We start from the raw sequence: 25,534 nt of genomic DNA on the forward strand, positions 1-25,534 counted from the left end.
GGCAGTGTGGTGCCAGACTGTGCTTTGTCCTGGGAGTGAGTGTGCGCCGCCTGAACTGAAATGTTGGTGAGCTCTGTAGGTGAGGTCCTGCAGTGGATTTCTGGGGTGCCTCAGCTTTTTGCCCTTCTAATTGATTGTTTCAGGCCAACTCCTCTACTTCTCCTGTGTGTCCTGCATGTTTCTCCCAGTGATTGATGTCTGTAGCCTGGCTTGTGTTGCAAGCAAGCCCCAGCACGATGGTGATGTGAGTGAAATCCTCAGTGCAGCAAAGGCTGCTGGCAGTGGAGCAGGGACATCCTGCAGTGCTCCCCCAACACTGCAGTGAAGGAGGAGCTGGGACTCTCCAAACTCCAGCAATGTTCTTGTAGAGGGACAGACAAACTCCACAGTTTCTATTTTAGATGTGAAGTGAAAAATACGGCACAAGGTCATCAGAACAATTGTTCCTCTATCTTGTTATTCCCATAACAGCATTTTCTGTTACTGGTTATTACTGTGCTCTGCTGCAAGACAAATGCTGTTACATGAAGATTTAAAAATGGTGTATAGGATGTTTGTAGATAATGAGGAAGGCTGCAGTATCCCTGACAGCTGTAGGTTTAGTTGTGGTGGGCTGAGGCATGGAGGCAATGTGCTATGGGCAAGAATAGTGGGAGATGGGGTGTCTTTTCCTTCCTTCCCCCCCGTGTCAGCAACAGAGATGTTTTGCTCACAATGGAGGTGATTATATTGCTTACCAGGAGCTTAGTATTGCTTGCTTTAGCAGTTCATCTTACTGAGGGATATCTGCAAGGCCCCTGAGCAAGCTATTTATGCAGATAGATTTCTTAGGTCAATACTTTTTTGTCATCGTATGTCTCACTTCTCAACTGGCCAGTCCCTTCTTGTGCTGTACTCAGTGGTTTGTGTCCTGTCTATTGTTAAGGTCAGGCACAGAAATTTAGTGCCTTTAACTTCCCAAATCTTTTCCAAAAGATCCCCTCTTTCCTTCTTCCCTATTGTCTTACTCTAGCAACAGACACACTGCTTTGGTGCCCAGCACACAGGGTCACTTTTACAACAGGGGGCATAATCCATTAGGGCTTTGCACAAGTGTTCATGGTCAAACTTTCTGTTCAGCTTGAACAATCAATCTCAGGGCTCCTGGAGGGTGGAAAGGTAATTATTTATGGTACTAGCAAATGGTATTCCTCAACATGAGAGAGATGTGATTTCCCTCTGGATTGTTCTTTTGCTTTCTGTTTTTTAGTTAACCTCAATTCAGTCTGAGATTAGGGGATAAAACAGCTTTTTGGGACTACTTTTGCTGCTCTTTTTAAATTTTTTTTAAACTTTTCCAGCAAGGATAACTCTTTGGTTATCTTTATGCATGTGGTGATGTAATCTCTCTGTTTTTGTGTTTCCTTTGTCTAGGTGTGTTGTTGTGCTGTTCAACCCTAGAAAAAATAAGCAACACCATATTCTAAACAGCTCCAGGTGAGTAAAGCTTTAAGCTGGACTTGCTTTCTGTGAGGTGAATTCAAGACTTTTATAGCTTGACTGAAGTGCAGGAGGAGCTGCTGTTGCTCCAGGCTAAATCCCCTTGGTTGGAGTTGCCTTGGGGACAGGCTGCCTGCAGCTTTGACTCCAGCTCCTTCTCACATGAGGTGCTATTGCTGACAAAGTACCACCTCGTAAACATTGGATCCCAAGAGGAACTGGTAATGGTCATGACATGGAGGGGATCTTACTACAGTTCCATGGTATCTGACTTTTTTTTCCTCCACCTAAAATGATGACCTCATTATTGAAGCCAGCAGTGTGACATGGTCCTGCACCTGGAATAAAGGTGCAGCAATGAGCCTCAACTTTTGGAGCTTTCCTGCTGCTGTAAGCTGCTGTTTGAGACTTGGGCATCAGGGAATCCCCATGGTAAAGCAAAACCATTATGTCAGGTTATTATGGGTGACTTCAGCATTTTTTCTGTTTGTCCCAACCTACTCCCCAGTCATGATGTATTGAAATGAAATCACATGTTGGAAATGTTTCTCAGCGTTATTTTCTCTGTTTTAGGAAAACAATTACAGCACTTGCTTTCTCTCCAGATGGAAAATATTTGGTTACAGGAGAGGTAAGTGTGAGAGGAGAGAGGGTGCACCTTGTCCACCTTGAAGCAGGGCAGAGGGGCTTAGAAGAAACAGGCTGTTTTCACACAGAGGAGTTCCAGTGTTGCCTCATTGTTCAGTGGACCTGCTGGCTTATGGGTGGCACTGGATGCTCCAGCTGGGAGTTTTTTAACATGTCAGCTTTGGGGATGGGTCTTTGGGAGTGTCATCTGTGGGCTGAAGGTAGAGTGAAAATAAGCAAGAGGACACACAGCATCGTTCTACTCTAGCATCAATGAAGAGTACTTGGATGGTCCAGAATATTGGCCTGAGCTTAGCACTGTCCTTTCAGGATTTCAGGAAGTAACTGAAGCCAGAAACAGTGTTGCAGGAAAAAAGAAAAGTGCATCTGGAATGGAGTTTTAGGAATAGTCACAGAAGATGCTGGTGCCTGTGGTTTGGCATTGTTTGTTTGGCTGGAAGCAACAATTGCTTTCTCTTTCCCAGCATGCCCAAAGGGGAGAATAAGGATGAGTATGCTGTGTGTCTGTTCTGCATTAGAAGCTCAAGACACACGCTGTGTCATGAGCCTGAAATTGCTGGATGTTAAAAATTTACAGAAATGCTGACCTTCATATGGTTGGGCTTAGTTTGCTCTTGTGCATGACTAATGGCAGTTTACCACTAGTCCCTGTGCCTCTGTAAGAGATGGGGAGGGAGCATGTGTGAGACAGGTCCTCTCCTGAGCCTCAGCCACAGGGAGGAGAAGTGTGTCACTGTCCTGTGCTGGAGCTGTCAAGGTGGAGACTGTTCTCTCCAGAGGTCCCCAGTGTGGTCACTGTGATGGCAGCTGTCATGTCCCCAGGTGGCTCCAATCCTGGGCCTGAATCCAGGATGGATCAGACCAAGAGTGGGGTTTTTTTGGATGGAGGCTACCACGACAGAGAAAAACTTAGCATTAACTTTCCATCATTAGATGTTGTGATTAGGGCATTTTTGTGAAAACGTGAGGTTTCATAGCTCATAGTATTCAGTTCTGATGATTCTGGTACCTTCTTTTGTTTTCCTTTTTTTTTTTAATTTCTGGTGCTCGATGCTTTTCATTAGGAGTAAGAAAAATGGTAAAAAATGAAGTGGGAACTTTTCTTACTAACAAACTTTTCTGTTTGAAAATTTATTGGGGTAAATGGTGAATTAAAATTATTAAAAAAAAAAGCTGCTCCAGTTATCCTGGAATTTGTAGGGTTTTTGTTGTTATTCTTGTTGTTGTAGCGGGGCTTTTTGGGATTTTGTGGGGGTTTTTTGTTGTTTTTTTTTTCTTTTCCCCTTGTTGCAAAACATGTCTCCTCTTGCCCTATTGTAAAACCATTTCTTTTTTTCAGTATCCTCCCTCGTGTCTGACATTTGAATTATTGCTTAGTGTAGCAGTGTCCCCTGCTGGTGTCAGCAGTCGTGTCTTAGTTCATCCCCTGTCCCACAGGGAAATGCTTTCTGAGTTCACTTTCTCAAGCTCCCTTGTAGCTGCATTATGCTAATTCTGCCTAATAACACCTTAGTTTTCTGTATGGCTGGCTTTTCAGGGAGGAGCGCATGGAGGTTAGTCCTTGGCTGCCATACATATTAAATGCCTTTTACATATTTCAAATTCATAAGAAAACTCTTTTTTCCCCTCTTTTTAATTATTATTTTTTATTTCTCCTCATGGAAATGTAGAGTCCATGGGGATCACACAGAACTGCCTTTTGGTGAGAATTTCTTAAAAGATGAAATGCAAATTCAGTTTGTTAAGGTCCTGGGGTGTATACTGAGTTACTGGGAAATAGTTATATATATGTATGTGCTTAATTATAGCAGTTGTTCTGAAGAGCAGCTGATTCAGCTCATTGTAATATCTTGCCAGCCACCTTGAGACCTGAGCTCTGCGTTGCAGGAGGGAGAACTCTACCAACTGCAGTTAAATCTGACCATGGCATTTTTCCAGCCACAAGCAGTTGCTTAGCAGAGCTTTTGAACAAGGCAATTAAAACATCCACAATTTTAAACTTTTAAAGCTTCGACTTCTACTTGTGATGAGAGTTGCCTCTCCCACACAATCAAATTACTACCTTAAAACCAATCAAAAAGGTACCATTCTGCCATGTTGCCATGGATATGTTATCTTACAAGCTGCTGTTTTGACAGACTTCAATGTGGAATGATGAGCAGTTAGTTGAGCAAGATTTGCCCATCAAGCACATTTTTTGGCCAGCATTTCAGCTCATCTTGTGCGCCTTGTTTTAATTTGGTTTAATAACAAACAATTTAAACAAAAGAATAGATTTGTCTGGCAGAAAGTGCTGAATTGGCATTTCTGTCTCTCTGGAGAGCCAACATTAAAGCAGAGGCTCTGTTCCTGCCATGTCTTTTTCTCTGGCATTACCCTGCCCACACTCTTTCGGGTGGAATGTGTCTGTGCATTACCTTGTGACAGAAATGGTGCTGCTGGCTTCTCAGAGGCTTCCCTCAGGTGGTGTGTGAGAGTTCCCACAACAGCCATGTCATGGTTTTGTATGGCATGACCTGGTTTGATATCTCAGATGTCTGTGTTGTGTTAGGAGCAGAGGATGGGAGGGCTTTTCATTCACTGGGTCTAGGGATAACAATCTATTATAATCCTTTTCACAAGTAGGCTGTAAATTCCCATTACAAACACCAGGGATGTGCATCAAAAGTATTGTTCTAGTCCCTGGCTAGAACAGGGACTAGCATTTTGTGAGTAGCACTAGAAGAGGTTTAAAGCAGGGGAGGTGGTATTAATTTGCCCAGCTGTTGAAATGCATGTAGTCCTTAGGTTGTTGGTCTCAACCTGGGCTTTAAAGAATCAGAGGAACTGCTAAACCTATTGTGAGTGCACCATGTAGGCATCTTTTTCCAAGCTCCTGCACATTTACATGCTTGAATGTGTCAGAACTGATTTTGGGGCTACCCCTCCTGTTCTATGTCTGTTCCTATCCCTTCCAGAGTGGACACATGCCAGCAGTTCGGGTGTGGGACGTGGCTGAGCGAACCCAGGTGGCAGAGCTCCAGGAGCACAAGTATGGTGTGGCCTGTGTGGCCTTCTCCCCCAGCTCCAAGTACATTGTGTCTGTGGGGTACCAGCATGACATGATTGTCAACGTGTGGTCATGGAAGGTAAGTTTTCTAGGAGGTCGGGTGGACCGCGTGGTGCTGCTAAATCAGAAAGAGCTTCTGGTCTGACTGTAGACTACTTCAGTTCCATCTTGCTTTCTGTTTTTTAAAATTCTGTAGTTATTGTTTGGCTTTTGACATTCATAGACACAGACAAATTTGGACAAGAGAGAAAGCTATGGTCCCTTAGGGAAGGTCTAAGTCATTTCCATGAAGGGATATTCTTTATGCTTGGGAATGTGTTACATTTTTCTGTCCAGCCAGAAAAGCCTGGACTTTGAAACCTTGCCAAACCATTGTGTTTTTTAGAGCCTTATTAAAAACTAATTTATGAGGTTAAGGAAGGAAACTCTCATCAGCCAGAGATTTCTTTTGTAGTGGAGTGGATACTCTTGGCTTGTTTTGATTTTTTTATGTCAGAGTTTGTGATACTCTGGTCCCATCCTTGATGGGTGAGAAGGGGAATGTAGGGAATTCATAATGGGTGAAAGCTGATGAAAGTTGCTCTGCCTGTCACTGGATTGAGGCAAGTCTTGGTAGAAACAAAGCCTGTGTCTTATCCTCTAGTGAGCATTTAAACATTTGTTTTTTATAGATAAGAAAACAAACATTTATTTTTAGTAATTTAGGAATCTTTTGTATTAATAGATGCTTCTGCTACCTCTTCAAGTGCTGTAACCCTCTCTAAAGGAGATATGATTTAAGAAAAAAAAATCAATGCATTTGTTAAATCTCACAGGATCATAAAATCATAGAATGGTTTGGGTTGGAAGGGACCCTAAAAATTGCCTAGTTCCAATTCCCCTGCCATTGGCAGGATTACCTCCCACTAGACCAAGTGGAAACCCCATCACAGCCCTGTCCAATCTGGCCTTGAACATTCCTGGAGATGGGGCATCCTCAACTTCTCTGGGCGGGCTGCTCCAGTGCCTCACCACCTTCACAGTAAAGAATTTCTTCCCAATAGCTAATATAAATCTACCTTCTTTCAGTTTAAAACCATTACTGCTTGTCTTATCACTACAGTTCCTGATGAAAAGTCCTTCCCCATGTTTCCTGTAGGCCTCTTTTAGGTACTCAGAGCCTCCTCTTCTCTTGTAGCTTCTAAGCTCACACTCATTTAGTATGTTACTCTCTTCATCACATTTACTGTAATTTAATCTTCATCACATGTGCTGTAATTTAAGATCTCACTGTTATCTTCTGTGTGAGCTGAAGTTTGTCATTGCTATTTTTTCATATAGCTAAATACTGTGTGTAGTGAGAGAACCTAAGTGTGTATGTCTGTGTTGCAAACTGAGTGCTCATTCTTTGGATTATTTCTAGTTATACAAATGAAAGTAGTGACTTGGACAGGGCCACAATGCATGGCATATGTGAAACAGTACAAGTAGTTTTGCTTTCCCTTGCTTATCCGGGTTTTTCTGTTCACTGTATAATTGTGGACATGAGAACTTCTGAGGTAAGAACTGTCTGACTCTTCCCTGCTGAGGAACACACACTTTAGGCTTATGCTCCAGACTGGGATGGGAGCTCTAGCTGGCCTTTACTTTGCAGGCTGGGCACCAAAACTAGAGATACTTTACCTGACCAAAGTCAATAAAGACTGAGAATACAGATCTCCTGAAGTGTTTTCCTTCACTTTTAACCGCAACCCTTCTATCCTCTGTGCTGCTGCTTTTATTTCCCCGTTTTTCCTGACTGGTAGACCTAGTCATTTTACTGTGATGGGAAAGAAAATCCACGTTGTCTGTAGGATTCCCTTGCTTCCCTAAATAAAGACCACAGCAATGATCCAGATACTGAGGTCTGCAAGGGGCCTAAGCTTTTCTCTGTCCATTGTCTTGAAAGAAGTTATGATAATTGCTGCCTTTCCTTCATTCTGGGTTGGGGGATCCTCCATGGTGATGGTGCAGCAGGCTAGACTCCCCTTGTGCTGGTTTCTTTGGTTCTGCCAGCAGTTTCTTCAGTTCTCCCCACAGTCCAGTGGAGCCCTTGGAGTGATGTGGTTTGTGTGCTAGGGCATTGTGCCTGGAAGACTGGGAGCAGCTGAATCCCTGAAAAGAAGGGTAAAGGAAACACAGCAAGAATGAAGAGGGGTGCATTGTTGTCAGCTGTGTGCTGCATGTTTGCAAATCCACAACAGACAAAGCAGAAAACTTGTTTATTCTCACATCTAACTGGGGAAAGGCAGGGAGAGGAAAACTGAGCAATGGTGCTGTGTGATGTTGCTGTCTGACCATTCTGCCTGAGCAGTGTCCATCCTGTTTTCTGTCCCTGTGTCTTTTTCCTCATTTCCCAAACTTTGCCATTTTGGGGTGCACATTTGAGGTGTAATAGATTTTGCTTTTTCGCTTCCAGTACAGGGATGGTCTTTGTGTATTTTGAGTCTTTTCATAAAGTACAATGTGTTTCAAGAGAAAGAAGAATTTATGGAAGAACAAGTACAGTTTTCTCGGTGAAAAATACCATTTCCTCATCTTGAGTGCAATGGCCTCATTGCTGCCGGGGGGCTGGGGGAGTTCTTCCTTGTGCTGACCTACATCTGCATTTGCTGTTTAGGAAGGGAAATGGGTTTGCTCTGAGCTCCTGGTGATTGTGAAACCCACATGTTTGTCATGGCTCACATACCAAGCTTCTGCAGGCACTAGTGCCTGCTGATTTGTTCTTGATCATAGTTAATGTGGAATGTGAATATAAATTTGAATTTTTAATATAAATGTGAATTAAAATAAATATGAGTATAATAATATTCATTTAATATAAATGTGAATTATACTATCTGCCAAATCAATTTTCCTAGCTAATGCTGAAGGGGTTGTATATGGAGGTGAATGGGGAATAGTTTAGGTTTCATCTTTTCCCTGCTGCACTGCTTGTACTGGATATGTGCCTGTAATTGAAATTAGTTTCCTTTGCTTTTGAACAAAGAAATTAAGCAATGTAAACAATTGTGTTTCCAGAAAAACATCGTAGTGGCAGCCAACAAAGTCTCAAGTAAGGTGACAGCAGTGTCATTCTCGGAGGACTGCAGTTACTTTGTCACTGCTGGAAATCGACATATCAAGTTCTGGTACCTGGATGACAGCAAAACCTCCAAGGTGAGAGAAAGTGCATCAAGGCCAACCTGTAAATAGGCATTTCTGTCTTAAAGCAGGGTGGATTTTGCCCCAGTGAGTTGTGGGAAGTGGGAAATTTTTTATTTTTCTGGGATGCAAGGATAGCCTTCCACGCCTGGCTCTGAAGTGTCATGGGCTGATAGCACCAAAAGCTTGTCTAGCACTGATGTAGGGATGTCACTCCTGGAGTTGCATAGCAGCATGCTTGTTCTTTAGTAGTCACATACTGACTGAAGAACAAATAAGCTAGGAAAGAGCTGCAGTAATTTAACTCCTTGGAGCACAGAGGTGGGGAGAGCTCTTTGGCATTGGTATGAGCATCTCAAAAGGTTGTGAGTGTAATTTTGAAGCATCAGCCAAAGTGTTTAACAGTTTTAGCTGTTGTGTTATTCTCTGGGAGGCAGAATCCACCTATGGTGATTTTTCTGTGTGCTCATGAACAGTTGTAAACATGAGCAGCAAGTAAAACCTCTCCTTGTACGCTATTTACAGTTCTTTCTTTGAATCACTTCAGCACTCAGGGGTTGCTGGTCTAAAAAATCACTGTCTGCCTGAAGTACCTTGCTGTATTTTAGCAAACTGTTTTCTGTTGGTAGGTCAATGCCACTGTCCCCTTGCTGGGTCGCTCGGGATTGCTTGGAGAACTGAGGAACAACTTCTTTGCGGACGTGGCTTGTGGAAGGGGCAAAAAAGCTGACAGCACTTTCTGTATCACATCCTCAGGCCTGCTCTGTGAATTCAATGAAAAAAGGCTGCTAGACAAGTGGGTGGAGCTGAGGGTGAGTTTTACATCCTGCTATTCTGCTCAAGCAGAGCAGGAAAAACAAATAATAAGGGCACTCAGAGGTACAAGCTGACCACAAGCAGTGAAAATAATTGTGCTTCTGCACCCCTGTGATTTACTCTGGAAGGCTGGGCAAGAATAGTGTTATTTCTTGTCAAAGGGATTTTACTGATTGTTGAGCCTCTTTCATTCTCACACCCCAGCATTTCAGGGACTGCTCTACTGGCAAAACAATGTCCTTATGGCAACTCCTGTATGGTCCCTCCTGGCTTGGCTGGGGCAAGTAGGAATTTTAGAAGGATTCTGGTTTCTATCCACTCTGCAATGTCTTACTTGGCTTGTGCATCTCAAATGCAGGTTCCCAAGGTGCTAGTTGATTTGTCTATTCTAAACCACCAGGCCTGCCCATAGTTAAGAATTTGATCACAATGTTTTCCTTTCAACTGAATGTAATGTGCCCACCTGCAGGGATCCTGTGTATTAAAATCAAGGGAAAAAGTCTGTCCACGCTTTCACTCAAGTGAAATGCCTCTTCTTTTCTTTCCTTTCCTTTCCTCTCTAAAATCTGCCTTTCACTCTCGCTCAGAATACAGACAGCTTCACAGTAAGTTGAAAAAGCTTTTTGCATTGAACTCATCCCTTTTTCACCACACTCCATTTTGTGCCATTTTCTGCCATTTGTACAGATCCCAAAGGGAGGGGAAGAAAATTCATTTTGTTCTGTTTCTTATCCCCTCCTGACAGGTAATGTGTTGGTATGCTAGTACAGGGTGAGGTGCTGCTTGCCTGCCAGTGTTGTTGAATGTCACAGAAATAAAAGCAGTGTTCAGAGTAGGACTCGGCTGGAGCAAATATGTAGCTCTGCTGGCCTCCCATCATAGTGGGTGGCAGAGAAACTGGGCTTTTTTCTAACTGCTTGGGATCTACAGTGGACCTTGGCTGGAAAGTTCTTCAGAAAGGAAAAATTGATTTTTAGGCTTTTCCTTTAGGGCCTATTTACTCCCAGGGCTCGACTTCACCGCCGCTCTTCTGACCATGACTCCTTTGTCTGTCAATTCGCTCTTCTCCCTGACGTCTGTCTGGTGACCTTTGACATGAGAGCACATTTCTCATTTGCTCTCTCTTGTGCTGTGTCCTCCTCAGACCACTGTGGCAAACTGCATCTCTGTGAATCATGACTACATCTTCTGTGGCTGTGCCGACGGCACCGTGCGGATTTTTAACCCTCTCAACCTTCACTTTGTCACTACTCTGCCAAAGCCACACTTCCTGGGAACTGACATCGCAAGTGTGACTGAGGCCAGGTACTGTGGAGAAGGATGGAAGGGAGCAAGGGAAGCTTGTGGGGGTTAGAACTGTTCCCCAGACCTTTGCCATCTGGAGCACGCTCTTTTTATGGATTAAAGTTGGCAGTCTGTTGCAGATCTCTCTGAGCTGTTGCAGGCTTACCCTGTATGACTGGACTACAGTTGGATGGCAAGGAGAGACTTTTGCCATGGGACTTTGGGGCTTCTTTTGGGACTTTGGTTGTTCAAGAGACAGGTCTTCCTGGCCAAGTACTCTGTCTACCTATAGATGCCTTTGTTCATCTCAACAGCGCCTTGTGGAGAATCTGAGCTCTCCTGTTTGAGCATTGCCCCAGCTCCTGGAGAGCACAAGTTAACCAGGCTGTTGTTCTCTCTTTGTGCAGCCGTCTTTTCTCTGGTGTGGCTGATGCGAAGTATCCAGACACCATTGCCTTGACCTTTGACCCCACCAACCAGTGGCTTTCCTGTGTATACAATGACCACAGCCTGTATGTGTGGGATGTCAAAGATCCGAAGAAAGTGGGCAAGGTGTACTCTGCTTTGTATCACTCTTCCTGTGTGTGGAACATTGAGGTATGTTGTCTGCAGACACAGGTGTTGGATTGTGAGTTGCAGCTGAGAAAGTCATCAGATGAACTGCCAAATTTGAATGCAAATGCTGACTGTAGAGGGAATTGACTCAGATTTTCACCTGTGGTTAGTGCATTTGCTGCTGGGCCTGGGAACAGTTCTTTGGCTGCCCTGCAATGGCTGACTGAATGTGTGGTGCTACTGGGAAAAAAATCTCACCATTAAAAGGTGAGAGGTGGGAGAGGGAGCAGAATTAAACAAACCTGAATACAGAGCATCCTTTTAGAAAACGCACAAGAGTTTATTGTTGACCTCAAAAAAACTGCTTGACATCTGTGGTGAGTAATTGCTTCTAAGTCAAAAACATGAAGTAGTGATAAAATAGTGAACTCTGGTCCTTCTTAACATATTTACCTGAACATGTGGAAATAGCCTCTCAAGTGTCTGTCATCTTGCAGTCTGTCTAGTTGGTTTTCCCTCAGAGGGAAGGAAAGGAAGTATAGAAAACAATGGAGTTGTTAATATGTTGAAATATGTCTAACAATGGTTAGGAGAGGGGAAAGTGGAAATGTTGTGGAAAGAAAGTGGGAAGAGGTTGAGAATTCTGTTTTTATTTATTAATTGCATCTCACCCTTTCCTTCTGAATTATAAACTGACAGTAGTAGATGAAAGTTGCAAACAACAGTGCAAGGTGGTTATTGCATGATCATTGTTTGGGATTTGAGGTGCTCTCTTTGAACTATTATAAACAAAAGTTACCAGTTTGTTGCATGCTTCTTAAGGAGGTTTTCTGTGATGAGGGAAGCTCAGTGAACATTTGTTTGAAGTCAGTATGAAGCTCTGGTCTGCAAATAGGTTTTTGTCAGAACTGTCTGGCTTTCACCTTTAGAAAATAGAGAGGACACCCCTTTTGTCTCATTTTGTTTTGAAACTTGCTACCAGTGTCTAGGGTGCCAGATGCCAGGCAATATTATTCAGGGGTTGATTTTCCTTGCCCTTAGATGTATCCAGAGGTGAAGGACAACAATCAGCCCTGCCTCCCCCCTGGTTCCTTCATCACCTGCTCCTCTGACAACACCATTCGTCTGTGGAACACTGAAAGCTCCAACATCCACGGCACAGCCCTGCACCGCAACATCCTCAGCAATGTAAGATCCTAGGTTTGGATCACCTCCTTGTCCTTGGGGTTGCTCTTCTTCACACACAGATTCCCAAGTTAAGGCCTAAATTTTTTGTATCTCCAAGTCAACCTAGGTTTCTGTAAAATGAGCACAAATCTGGTTAAATGTATGAACCTGAAGAAACACAAAAGGAGTACTGGGCAGAAGGACAGGTTGTCTGAAATGGTCCTGGGGATTATTGCTGTTTTCATAAACCACCCAAAGATTCATCAAGCTTAGTCTTTTCCATATAGGCCATATGTTTCAGGAGGGCTGGTTCTTTTTTTCTGCATCTGTGATGTGTAACCACTTATAAGATTTGTTTGGAAAAAATGAATTACATGAAGCAGAGGTTTGGGAAATTGAGTGTAAAACTTTGCACTCCATCTATATAAGAGGGAGGCTAATCATACAGAGCAGTGATTACATGTGGACATTAGCTTCTGTTCTCATCTGAGTTGGAAGATCTCTGGACACAGCAGCTCTGACCTCAGGAATCAGGTGGAAAAAATTACTTTTTCTGTCAGTACTCAGACTGCTGACTTAGTTAATCACTAGACGTCTTTCCTACTCCTGCTGTGTGCCCTAATATGTTGTAATCACTAATCTCAGATCTTATGAGTAGCAAAGGAGATGCTGCTAGTTTCTAGCTTGAATCTTTTGAAAGGGGTGATTGTGAGACACAACTGTGAAACTTTCATCCTACAATCTGTAGGGGCTTAGTGCTTGTTCCTAACTAAAAGCTCCTACCAATTACAGCATTGTTGCCAATAAAATGTTTATGTTGGCTAGGAGCTCAGTTTCTAAGGCAGATGCTTTGCTTTAATATTTTGTAACTAATAAATATTTCTGGGTGTATTGTGTCCCCAGGACTTGATGAAAATCATCTATGTAGATGACAACACTCAGGTACTTCTGGACACTGATTACAACTCAGCAGGAAGTGCAGACAAAGCTGATGCACAAGTGCTGGATACAAAGGTGGGGATACGCACTGTCTGTGTGAGTCCCAGCGGGGAGCACCTGGCCTCAGGGGACAGGATAGGCACTCTCAGGTAATCCCATAAAGCTTCTAATGCAGATTGCAGACTGGTCAGGCATGAGAAAATAACCAGGTCTTGCTAATTTTATTAAACATACTGAAATGAGCCATGTTATATCCTAGAATATATGAGTTGCAGTCTCTGAAGGAAATGCTGAAGGTGGAAGCCCATGACTCAGAGATCCTATGTCTGGAATACTCCAAACCTGACACAGGTAAATGCAATTGAGCTGCTTCCCCTTTGCCTGCGAATGTAATGTTGAGCAAGTCGGAATGTCCAACTATGGTATGTTAGAATTGTCATGCTGAACTACTCATGGATTTCAAATGAGGCTTCAGGTATTGGGCTAGTAGAGCCAGGCTTTGAAAAAGTCTTCTTTCTCTTACTCTTTATTGGAATATTGTATGTTGAGATTGCAGCTTGTTCTGTTTATTATTGTAATGCAAAATTCAGGTGTGTTGCTTTGTGTCCATATATGCAGTTAGCTGCAGTATAATGTTTTGTCTCCAAGAAGACTTGGGAAGCTGTTTTAAAAATGACTTTTTAAGTCATGATCTTGCAGTCTTTTTCAATTTCTAACAGGTTTAAAGCTCTTAGCCTCAGCCAGTCGGGATAGATTGATTCATGTCTTGGATGCTGGGAAGGACTATAGCCTGCAGCAAACCCTGGACGAACATTCTTCTTCCATCACTGCAGTGAAATTTGCAGGTAGCAAATCATGGCCTCCCACCAAAGCTGGATTTGAGCACTGCTATTGTCCCCTTATGGCTGTAATTTTATCTGCTTTTATCTACTGGACTAGGTCAATTTGAAGCTGCAGCTGGGTTGGTTTTGGTCATCTTTTTTAGTTGCAGTCCTAACAGAAGGTGATACTTGCCTTCTTTTCTGGTTTTGCTTTAATTTCCTCTCCTTCCTCCCTCCTAAGAGAACCTTTCCTCATAATTTCTTTGGAAAACTGTTTTCTGTAGTGATTTATTCCCACTAACTAATTTCAGAGAGAACTAATTTAGGAGAACTCTGAACAGTCGTTGTTAAAAAAAAAAATCACACAAAACACACACAAAAAAAAAGTTTTGGGTAAAGTAAATTTGTGATTGTAAGCCACTGTAAGGCATTGCATTCCTGGTAATGGAGCACATTTTATCCCCAGCACTCAGTTGCTGCCAATGGTCAGACACTAGTCAGAACAGCAAGAGCTGGCTGCTCTGCCAGGGAAAGGCAGTAGCCATGGGGGACAGGAAGGCAGGCAAAGGTAGTGGCCTTTTCCACTGGCTGTGGGAAAGTACCGCAGGACATGAGCAGGAACAGATCAAGTCTAGATACAGCCAGTAGTCCAGGTCACCAGGCGAATCCATAGTGATAAGACCATGGATTCAAGCAATTCAAGGTCTTGATCAGTCTGGAGTGGTCAGGTCAAGCTATAGTTCAGTGCCTGCCAGGCAAGTCCATAGTAGCAAGGCAAGATGGAGTTCAGATGAGGAAGGTGAGTCCATGGATTGGGTCAGGCTTTGGCTCAGTGGGGTGCATGTCCAGGCACAACTGTGGCTGCAGTGCTGCTGCAGTGTGGCTCAGTTGGGACTCAAGGATGAGAACTCAGCTTGAAAACCACTCCCAGGTGAAGGGACTCACTGAAGCAGGGGCTCCCCAAAGCAACTGTGTGGCTTTTTCAAGTTTTTTTTTCCTGGAGGATCTCCAAGTCCAGCAGCAGTTTCTCTGACAGATCTGTCTTATCAGTGAGCTGGCCTTGAATGCAGCCAGCTGAACTCCCACGAGATGAGGGAAGTGGGCTCAAGGCCTGGCAGCTAAGGCCTTTATGCTGGTCTATGAGCCAAGTGCTGGCATGCTCTAAGTGGGTGCAGTTCAAGGACTTGTGTGGTGTTAGATGCATTGTCATTACTTGGAGTTTTATTAGGTGTCGCTTTGCTGAAGGAGCTGCTTGGTTGTGGAAGAGTCCTAAGGGAAGAAGGGAAGCCTGACCCTGCAGTAAGAAAGGGCAGCAAGAAAGATGTGTCCTGTTCTAAGGTCTGAAAAGTGCCTACTGCCTGTTTTCAGCTTCTACTGAGTGTCAGTGTGCCATGTTGCCAGAGTGCTGTGGCACACAGAGATATGAGCATATTGGTGAGGGAGAAGACAGAATTACATCCTAATCTGTTCTGAAAAGCCTCTGTGTTGGAGCCTCATGCTCTCTGAGCATGAAAGACAAATGCCATTCCTGTGAAGGGGTTTCTGTTTTGCTGCTTGGGGAGGAGTCAGTCTTAGCTAATCAGGACCAGAATAAATGAGCAATGGTATAAATTGAAACATTTCCTGCACCTTGTATATGTGTTTATCTTTTGTCTCCTGCCTCTTTATTCCAGCCAACGATGGGAAAGTGCGGATGATAAGCTGTGGGGCAGACAAGAGCATCTATTTCCGCACTGCGCAGAAGGTAACCTTATCACAGCTTTTTGTACACTTCTAATTTACAACCTCTCCACAAAGGAGTTACTTCAAAGAATGATATCAGAGTTTCTGTATGAGCTTGTTGCTCTTTCAGCCTCAGTGCCTCTCACTGACTTGATGGAAGAGATTGCATTCAGACAAATAGTTTTGTGTAGCATGCAGCTACTCCCAGCCTGACCTCTCACAGCAGAAATAGAGACCTGTTAGGATATCTGCTTTTCCTTCACTGCCAATGCTATTGTGAAAACTGGTGAAAGAGAATGGGCTCAAGGGATGTTCCTTGTAGCTCCAGTCCCAGCTGCTCCCAGCAGCTCCCTGGGAAGGATTGTTTTGTGCTGCCTGTGTGAGAAAACTCACCTGTATTTACTTGCTTTTAATAATGGATTAATGACTTGATTTTGACACAGTTGTTACCCATATGTTTAGACAGGAGAAGGGGTCCAGTTTACCCGAACGCATCACATTGTTAGGAAGACCACACTTTATGACATGGATGTGGACCCCAGCTGGAAATATGCAGCTATTGGATGCCAGGATCGGAACATCAGGTTAGTTTCCTTCTCAACTTGAAAATATTTTTCCAGTCATAAATGAAGCAACCTCATATCCATCATTATTCCTCTAAGTTCTTCGTTACAGCATTTTCAGACAGATCTGAGGCACCGTGAGGCTGAACTCTGGCTTTCCTCTCACTGATAAAGAGCTTTGTATGTGTGCAATTCCCATGGGACTTGTGGCTTCTCACTGGGTTGCTCTGCAGAGCAGAGGCTTTCTACTGGGGGAGCAAGTGTGGCTTTCTTGGCACATCATTGAACTGTGGGGCAAAAACTTCTGCACTGTGGTAATTTTTGGTTTTGAATGTGCTTATTGAACAGCTGTGGGATCCTGTGGAATACCTGGGACTGTGGGAGCCTAAAACAGAAATAGATGTGACTGTCATTGAACAAGTGGAGCCCATTCTCTATTTCTATCCATTTCTCCAATCTGTCTGCTTGAAAGCAAAGGAGTCTCCCTGTGGTTGTGTGTCTCCTCATATGGTAGCTGTGTGACATGTTAAGAGTTTTGGTCATAGCTAACTTTCACTACTGGGTGTAATTTGGTTTTGTATTCTAGCATAAAGTGTCTTGCTCTCTTAATCCTTTGCTCTAGTATGAAGGAGCCCAGGTATTTTTACAGCAGTGAGGACTGATTGTTTATTGGCTTGAGAATAAGCCTCGATTTTAATTCAGATAATCTGCCTTTGCATTACTTTTGGGGTTATTTCTTGAACCATTTAAATAACTGTTGAAAATATTTCATGGAGATAATTTCTCCACTTCCTGTAGTTTGGCCTCATTTCCTGTATTTTATATGGAATGAGGAACAGGGAGAGAAAAGAATCCTGGTGACACCAGCCCCAGAGTAGTACCTGGGCACAATGAGCCATGTTATCTTATGTCATCCCATCAGGGTTTTCAACATAAGCAGTGGGAAGCAGAAGAAGCTTTACAAGGGATCCCAAGGTGAAGATGGCACCCTTATCAAAGTAAGCTGTTTTCTTTTCTTTTCTTTCCTTTTTCAATTTTCAGCTCTTCTGAATGCAGCTCAGGGACAAGAAAATGAAATACAAATCTGAGTACAGTAATTTCTTTTTTCTTTTTCTTTCTTTTTTTTTCTTGCTCCATACTTTGTCCTTTACCCTGCTGCTGCTTCCTCCTACTTCCACCCTTAGAGGCTGGTAATATATTTGGGTTTCATCAGGTTAAAACAGGAAGAGAGTCAATGAATGCTGAAGCTGATTTTTGATTTTTCTATCCTGTTTCTGAAGTGAGTCACAGGACTGTGCTGTAAAAACAAGTAGAACTGCACCAATATCTGTCAGGAGATGATTTAATCCATTTAATTTAATCCTTTGCTTTCTGCTCCAGAGAGCTCATTCTGGTTTTCTTGACTGGTTTTGTTAGGATTTTTAAAGTGGAAATATCTGTTGATCAGTGTTTGTGAAGTGGATTTCAGAGGACAATACAAGGAAACTGTTTGAGTTGATAAAATAAAATAGTATTGGGCCTGAAAAGCCTGAGTCCTAGAGTTCTGGACAAGCATGGTACTGCTTAGGGAGAGTCTGTTCAAGTTTCCTTCCTGCTGAGTGCATCCAGGCCTTGGGCCAGGGTAGCACACCTGCTTCTGCCACTATTCTAGGGTTACCTTAGTAAATCAGGTGTGTTTGAGATGAAGAACTGCATTCTTGAGTGGAAGAACTGCATTCTTGTCTATAAAGGGGGAAAGCCAGCTGACAAAATCAAAATATCTCTAAAGTTGCCAAACAAGCTTCTTCATTATATTTTTTTTCACTGATAATTTTCTACTGCTGCACAGGTCAGCAGTATTATTATTAGGGACTGGAAGGAATGTCCTATGAGGAGCAGCTGAGGATTTAGGGCTTATCTAGTTTGGAGAGGAAGAGGCTGAAGGGTGACTGCATTGTTCTCTACAGCTTCCTGAGGAGAGGACACTCAGGGGGAGGTTGCTGAGTGCTTCTCCCTGGGATCTGGTGGCAGGATGTGTGGGAATGGTTCAAAGCTGCACCAGGGACATTAGGAAGCATTTCTTTACTGAGAGTGTGGTCAAACACTGGAACAGGAGTCCTGGAGAGGGGGTCAATACTCCAAGCCTGACAGTGTTGAAGATGCATTTGATCAGTGCATTTAATAACAAACTTTAAACATGTGGCCCTTATGGAGGAGACTAAGCTTGATGAATCTTTGGTCAACTCTGAATGGGTCAGGCAGGAGTAGATGAGATTTGTAGCTCCCTTCTAGGTGAAACTATTGATAGGTGTAAATAACTGGGTAAAAAGGGAAGGGGGAAACAAAGTTTTGTTCAGTGTCAGCTCTTCTGTTTTACAGAGAAAGATCTTTCTCTTTGCCTATTATAATTCCCACAAATTTATTGTAAGCCAGAGCAAAGAAAATGAAAAACTGATGCTACACTTTAAACTGCTGATAAGCTTAGGTGCTTGATTAGATTTTTCTCAGACAAAAAACTGTGAAATGTTCTGGGAGCTGAATTTTTTGTTTTTAATATCCTTTATCTTTTTTTTGTGGGTTTTTCTTTTAATGTGTATCTCAAGTGGGGAATCTCAATTATTTTTACTGTTGCTTTGCTCATTTTTAAGACAATTATGTAACCAAGGGATTATGGTTGTCTCTGGAATTTAAACTTTCTTGGCATGTTATTCTGAGATCATAATACACATTGCAATTTAATGAGCCGAACTCAAACAGTGACACTGGAAGCAAACATCAACAAAATAAACATAACAAACCAAGAGAGCCTTAACAAGAGCCATAACAAACCAAAAGAATTACCATTATTTAAATACCATGTCTCCTTTGAAAAAAGAGTTTATCCTCTCAGTTCCTTAAAATTCTCTAAATTGGTGACAGTAACTGTATTTGCTGTGTAGTGCTGCTTTAGATCTGGTGAGGCATTTGCAAGGGATTTTATATTTGATCCAAGATAAAGCAACAAATAGTTCACATGAAGAAACAACAACAAACAAAATAGCTGAAAAATGGGAGTTGCAAATACTGGAGATGTGACAGCATCATAATCAAAGACAGTTTCTTGGCAGCATTGAGTTCTTTTTTGCTTTCACTCCTGAAGACTCGAATCCTTTAATATTTCCCTTAACTCTGTCATCTCTGATGCTTTTTCTTTTTTTATGGTGTGTGTGTTTTGGGGTGGGAGTTTCTTGTTGTTTTGTTTTGATCTTAACATAGAAGAAAGTAAGACCCCAATGGTTAAAAAAAAGTAGGAGAGAAGTAGAAATCTGTCCATTGGTGGCAATACCTTCACAGTCATGAAGGCATTTAATTTAAGTGCCTTCAGTCTCTGATTAGGTTGGAGATAGTCTTAAAAGTCTGGTCAGGTTGGAGATTTGTCCTGGGATACTGGATAGGCTGGTACTCAGCTGGACTCCTGTGGTGGCTACTTGCATTTTAGTCTGACTGTCTTGGGTATTCTGAACTATTTTTATGTAGTTTGAAGTTTGTTTCTCACCAGATCTTTGCATTCCTCTGGTCTTCTCAACCAGGTGCAAACAGATCCTTCTGGTCTTTATATTGCAACCAGTTGTTCTGACAAGAACCTCTCCATCTTTGATTTCTATTCTGGCGAGTGTGTTGCAACCATGTATGGACACTCAGGTAAGGCTTATAAACGTCTGGAAGTATTTTTTACTGCTGATGACTGTATAGTGGGGTCTGATACTCGTCTGATACTAACTTTCTGAAGATTTCTCCCCACGAAAAGTTTACCTAATGGGTATTTTTGAATAGATTGTAGTTGGATGAAGTTGTAATATTTTATTGCAAGTTCAATATTTGCATTTTGCGCAGAAGCGCACACACACACACATTCCCACTTGTCAAGTCATGTATTTATCTACACAGTTTTTCTAATAGCCAATAAAGTAGTCTGTGGGGTTTTTCAGTGTATGTTTAGTTTTATTATGATATGGCCTCAGCTCCTACCATGCAGGAGCTGTTCTATTATAGGCAAACAGAGAATTCAGTCTTCATGTATGTTTTGCCATGGAGTACCTCTCCCATGTCAAGCCTAGATTCTGGTTAAATGGTTATGGTAATTGGGGCATATTGATCTGTGAAGTGTGAATTACTGAGTGCAGACAGGCTATTTGGCTAATTATCTCTTCTGTCCATTTGAATAATTCAGGGAAGATTGGCTTTTTTGTGCTTTATTTCTCACAGAGATTGTAACTGGGATGAAATTCAGTAATGACTGCAAACATCTGATCTCTGTTTCTGGTGACAGGTAAGAGGTTTTGCTTGTTTGTGGTACTGGCTTATGCCATCTCATACTAAATGTAACATGTCCTTAGGAAAGGTAGATTTTTTTGGTTTTCAGAGGTGTTTTATGAATTCCAAATAAATCTCAGAGCTTTCTGAATCCTGAATGTGTGGTGTTGGCAAAGCTCACAGAGCTTATGCTATCATTTCATGGAATGGGACCCATGTGAAGTATTTCCCTTTTCTGGGAGTAAATACTGTGCTGGAAAGGAGACAGACATGTGACCTGTTTCCTGACCAGCCTTCAGGCCTGTAATAAGAGGCATCTTGGGCTATTTTTGCTAGTAGTGCCAAAAGTTTTTCTTGCAATACTCCTGTTGGTTAGGTTTCACCAGGTGTAAGAGTCTGTTTAGCAGCAAAAGGGACAGTCCTGTCCTCACTTTTTGGTCCTGTCCTTACTTTTTGGTCCTTTTCCCACTCCCCTGAGTCAGCAGTGGTGCAGCTGACCCTTTATTCAGCTAAATCAGATCACTACATCAGTACTCCCCTTAGATGAGTTTTCTGCACATTTAGTGAGCTAAATCAGTTCACTAAAAGCTTAAGTAGTCACCAGACTGAGCCCAAGGGAAAAGGGAGAATACGTGCCTATGATGGCGATCGTACAGGTGAGTGGAGCCACTGTTTCTAGAATCAGTGAATGCTTAAATCAACTGAACTGAATAAAATTTTTCCTTTGAGAAAGATGGCTCTTGGAATGCTATTGCAAGTTCAGAGGAACCCAGATTCTGTCTTTCTTTTTTTTTAAATTAATAAATCACAATTGAATTGAAAGAGTGTTTTAGAGGGTGAGTGGTTAAAGAACATAGAATATATCCCCTTGTATTTCATCAGTTGGTTGTTTCTGTCTTTCAGTAATAAATAAATAATTTAGTTTTCCTCTTTCGTGTGTTTGAATAGATTAGGGACAAAAGTTGTAAGAGAGAGAGTCCTTTTTTTGTGAACTTCTGACAAATTCCAGAAACATGGAAGGTTTGAAGTCCCCAGTGATCCTTGTGATTTAGTGCGACATTCTTTTGTTGACATTTTCATGAGCAAAAGGATCATTTTCTTCATTGAGGGTATGAAGGAAGTGGATGGGAAGTGAGGAAAGGATTCCTGAAGAAGTTTGCTGTGAGGATATGAGAAAGCATCTTTTTCAAAGGAGAGTAGGGAGCATAGTCTGTTCACACATAGCAGCATGTGCAAAGAGTAGAGCTGAGAATAGAGAGAAAAGCAGGGATGAGAAAGGGCACAAGGGCTGTGAGATTCATGTGAGGAAAGTAATGCAAGGTAAGAAAAAACAAAACAATATCCCCTAACCCCAGCGAAAGGAGTAGGTGGGTGCTTGCTTTGGCAGAGTTTGTGTTGGATGCTAATGTATTCACAGGCTTGGGCTGTTTGCTGCTTGTCTCTAGGTTTGATAACTGCGGGGGTGGGATAATGAGCAAGCCAGATTTGCTTTTAGAATTTTGTTTCCCCTGTTTCAGTATTTTTTCAGCAGCAGATTATGGTTGCTGTTGGAGAGAGCTGCTCCCTGAGAGGAAGCAGCTGGCTGTCTTGGGTTGCCATGGTTCCCAGACACAGTGCCTCACCCCTTTCTCCTGGTTGAACAGCTCCAGTGGGAGGATGAGAGTGTGTTCAATGCAAAGTGTCTGTATGTGATTTCAGTAGCTGGGAGTGATGCTCCTGAGCATGGCACTGGGGACAAGAAGGGACTTTTTAGTTTTGCCTTAAAATCTCCACAGACTGCAAAGATGATATTATGGGGGTTTTTTTGGTGTGATATGGAAATTTAAACCTTTTAAATTGTTTTTTCATGAGAGAGAAAAAATGAAGATTCAGGTATTCAGGATCCTGGCACTTTTGACTTTTCCCTCAGGTCAGGGAGACCAAAGTTCATGGTCATTGTTCAAAACGGCAAAGCAAATTAATGTTTACATGCTATCAAGAAAGAAGGAAAAGCCAGTCATTGAAAAATCTTCTGTGTATTGGAGTACCATGAGTATACGGGCACTGATGGGACTTGAAGAACTGAATTAAATCCTCTTTGGATTACAAAGTAGCATGCGAGATTTTATAAGTGATAGCCAAAGCACCATCTCTGTTTCTACGTCAGTGTAGGTACACCCAGCTAGACAGGAAAGATGACTGAGATGAAAAGAATTAGTTAGCACTAAGTTTAAATTTCAAAGACAGTGCCGGTCATTTTACTTTCTAATAGCTAAAGATGAGATACGTTATTCTTTATTGTGATCAGGAATATTTTTTAAACTGAATTTCTGAAGAAATTCACGAAATGAGACCACATTGTTGGTTTCTTTTTCTCCAATGTTTTTGAGTTCACTGACCAAATTTAGTCAAATGTCACAGAATATTTCACAGAACATTCTGATTTGGAAGGGACCCACAAGGATCATCAAATCCAGTTCTGAAATGAATTGTCCATACAGGAATTGGACCCATGGCCTTGGTGTTATTAGCACTGTGCTCTGACCAGCCGAGCTAATGACTGTGTAGATTCTGTGCAAGTGTCCTGTAGGGAGTCCCAAGTAAAATATTAGAAGCACCCTGCTGCTTCAACATGAGCTTAACTGTTAATACTGCACAGAGACTCCCTGGGATGGTGGGCATTAGGAAGGCCTTGCCTTTGGGCTTAGGGGCAGTCAGAGACTTCAGCTTAGCCACTGTTAGAGGATGCAAGGGACATCTGTAGGCTCCACTTATCCTGCTGACCACGGAGGGACTTGTTACAGCATTTCCTTCAGCAGCTCGTCAGACAGTCAAAAAAGGTGTAGGATCAGAGATGAGTCTGTGTAAATATCTCTGCAGTTGCTCTTGCTCACAGGGAGGCTTTGACAGGCAGGTTTAACCCTTTCATCATGAGGCTTGTGATGGGATTGAGTTTCTGTGAAACTGTTTCTGTGTGTGCCTCTGCCAAAGAGAGTTTGTCTCTGCAGTAGGAATTAGTATTAATAAACTGAACTGAGACTTGATCCCAGCCTCACTTTTCTCTCTTTCAGCTGCATCTTCATCTGGCGTCTGAGCTCAGAGATGACCATCAACATGCGGCAGCGACTGTCGGACATGAAACAGAGAGGGAAGCAGGCAGAGAAGTCTCCTCCTCACAAGGCAGCTGGACTCATGAGGTGAGCAGAGCAGACTGAGAACAGGTGGCTGGCTGTGTAGGGTGGAACGTGAAAGTGTGGCACTGGGATTCAACTGTAAGGTTTTTGCTGTCTTCACTGATAGTGTTCTTCCGAAAGTTCTCTTATTTCTCTTTTGAATTTGGTTTTGTACCCCTCTTCTTTGGATATAGACACCAGACTGGCATCTTCCAGACAGACTTAGTGTGCTTCACTGATTGCAATATGTATGCAATGCCTCTTGTCTTAATTTAGTTTAATGATGTGGTCAGAAACTTTATTAAGCACTTCACCTAGGAATACTGAGGATGTTACACAGAATTCCAACATGGAAGCTGTGATCCTTCATGAGTAAGGATTGTTTAGATCAAAGCTGAATGCAACTTGAAAGCTGTTTTCTGTGGTGTCAGTACTGAAGTATAGCTGTGAGCTCTATGAGTTGGCTATGTTGATCATAATTCTAAAAAAGTCCTTACACTTTTGCTGTTTCTTTGTTAACTATTTTCTGGAGGCTGTGAAAAACTCAGCTAAAATAATTATAAAATGACTAATAAATTCAAAAATAAATTAAATGGGAAAAGCTCTTGCTAGCTGAATAATATTATTCTTTTTTGCTAGGTAAACAACATATCTCAAAACAAATTACTGCAGCCTGTAAGCGGAATAGATCTAAATTTATCTAGTGACCTTTCTTTTAAAAGTGGTGCTTCTGTTTTTAAACAGAACAAGAGTGACAAGGTATTTTTGATTATTAGTCTAATGTGTTTGGTTTCTCTGTAGTTTGTAAGTAACTGAGACTAGTTGGACTGTAACTAATGCAGGGGAGAGTCCTGACCAACCTGTTATGAGATCACAGTGGGGGAAAAAAGGGTAAATGCAGATTTTTTTGTTCCTATGTCCCAAATGACTACACATGGAGTTCTGGATATAAAAGTACCAAAGCACTGGAGGAATTACCACGCTGTTTTTGAGTGTCACAAGGACTTTCCCACTCCCTTTGGGAGCAAGCAATGTTGTAACCAGTCTGTCTACATAGTTTTGTTTTGGAAAGTCTTGATCTGCTCATTCCTGAAGCGACTCTTGTCTAGTAAGTGCTTTTAGTAATGATACTGGGAAAACTCAGGAAGCCTTTTTTCTAGCCAAAGTTCTGGATCTGTCAAGCAATGTGCTTTTTATAGCAGTCTCTCTATTATTCCAGCAGCTGCAGCCTTACCCTACCAAGGCTCAGCCTGTGACAGATAATCCCAGCCCTGTTCCTGTGAGGTGATACTTGCTTCCATCACAGAGGCTGGCTGAAGGGCGGTGCTAGTGCCACGCCAAGCCCAGAACTTCAGTAAACTTGTTTGGTAGCCTCTTTGCAAGCCTGCAATCTGCTTGTCAGCTCTGAAAGCTTGTTTTCAGTTTTGATCGTCCGCTGTGCTCATTGGTGATCAGCAAAGACATAATTCCCAGAGCATTTTGGATTGGTACTGACAATGGAAGAAGAGCCTAGTGGACCAGCATTATTGAGGTGGGAGAAGAACAATTAATGAACTTGAGTGAGATTTGTTTTCTAGGTGTCCTGTACCTGTTCTGATTGTTTCCAAAGCCTGTCTGTATAGGTTGCAGTAGAGAGTTGAGTTGCAACTTAGTGGTGTAAAATTGTTGTCTCAAAAGACTGGCAGTAGTATGAGAAAGGTGCCTGCCTTGTGATAAGTCATTTGTTCTATTAGATCTTCTTTAGAACAGTCTTGCTAGAATTTGGTGGGGGAAGTAACACATTCTGCTAGTATCATGGTATGGGTGTATTACAGGATGAATAATCAAAATAATGGTGGGGTAACAAAATTGATCTGAATAGACAATGGGAGATGAAGATTTCCAATTCAGGATAGTCTATCCAGT

At 42.4% G+C, this 25,534-nt stretch overlaps 1 protein-coding gene across 4 annotated transcripts in view; it reads left to right on the plus strand.

Annotated features, from left to right (window-relative positions):
• The window catches only part of MAPKBP1 (mitogen-activated protein kinase binding protein 1), a 96,311-nt gene that overhangs the window by 51,773 nt on the left and 19,004 nt on the right, over positions 1-25,534 (plus strand). For all 4 annotated transcript variants that reach the window (XM_054275060.1, XM_054275063.1, XM_054275062.1 and 1 more), the window contains exons 4-21: positions 1,414-1,476; positions 2,053-2,110; positions 5,085-5,255; positions 8,216-8,353; positions 8,968-9,150; positions 9,742-9,759; positions 10,299-10,459; positions 10,846-11,035; positions 12,035-12,181; positions 13,064-13,248; positions 13,359-13,450; positions 13,819-13,944; positions 15,594-15,664; positions 16,105-16,226; positions 17,128-17,203; positions 19,754-19,865; positions 20,430-20,493; positions 23,528-23,653. In XM_054275060.1, the coding sequence (XP_054131035.1) occupies positions 1,414-1,476; positions 2,053-2,110; positions 5,085-5,255; positions 8,216-8,353; positions 8,968-9,150; positions 9,742-9,759; positions 10,299-10,459; positions 10,846-11,035; positions 12,035-12,181; positions 13,064-13,248; positions 13,359-13,450; positions 13,819-13,944; positions 15,594-15,664; positions 16,105-16,226; positions 17,128-17,203; positions 19,754-19,865; positions 20,430-20,493; positions 23,528-23,653 (2,103 nt within the window). The remainder of the gene's footprint in view (positions 1-1,413; positions 1,477-2,052; positions 2,111-5,084; positions 5,256-8,215; positions 8,354-8,967; positions 9,151-9,741; positions 9,760-10,298; positions 10,460-10,845; positions 11,036-12,034; positions 12,182-13,063; positions 13,249-13,358; positions 13,451-13,818; positions 13,945-15,593; positions 15,665-16,104; positions 16,227-17,127; positions 17,204-19,753; positions 19,866-20,429; positions 20,494-23,527; positions 23,654-25,534) is intronic.

This window comes from Melozone crissalis, unplaced genomic scaffold (genome assembly GCF_028551555.1).
Source record: "Melozone crissalis strain CALT ecotype California unplaced genomic scaffold, PUWL_Pcris_2 ptg000018l_1, whole genome shotgun sequence".
Lineage (NCBI taxonomy): Eukaryota > Metazoa > Chordata > Aves > Passeriformes > Passerellidae > Melozone > Melozone crissalis.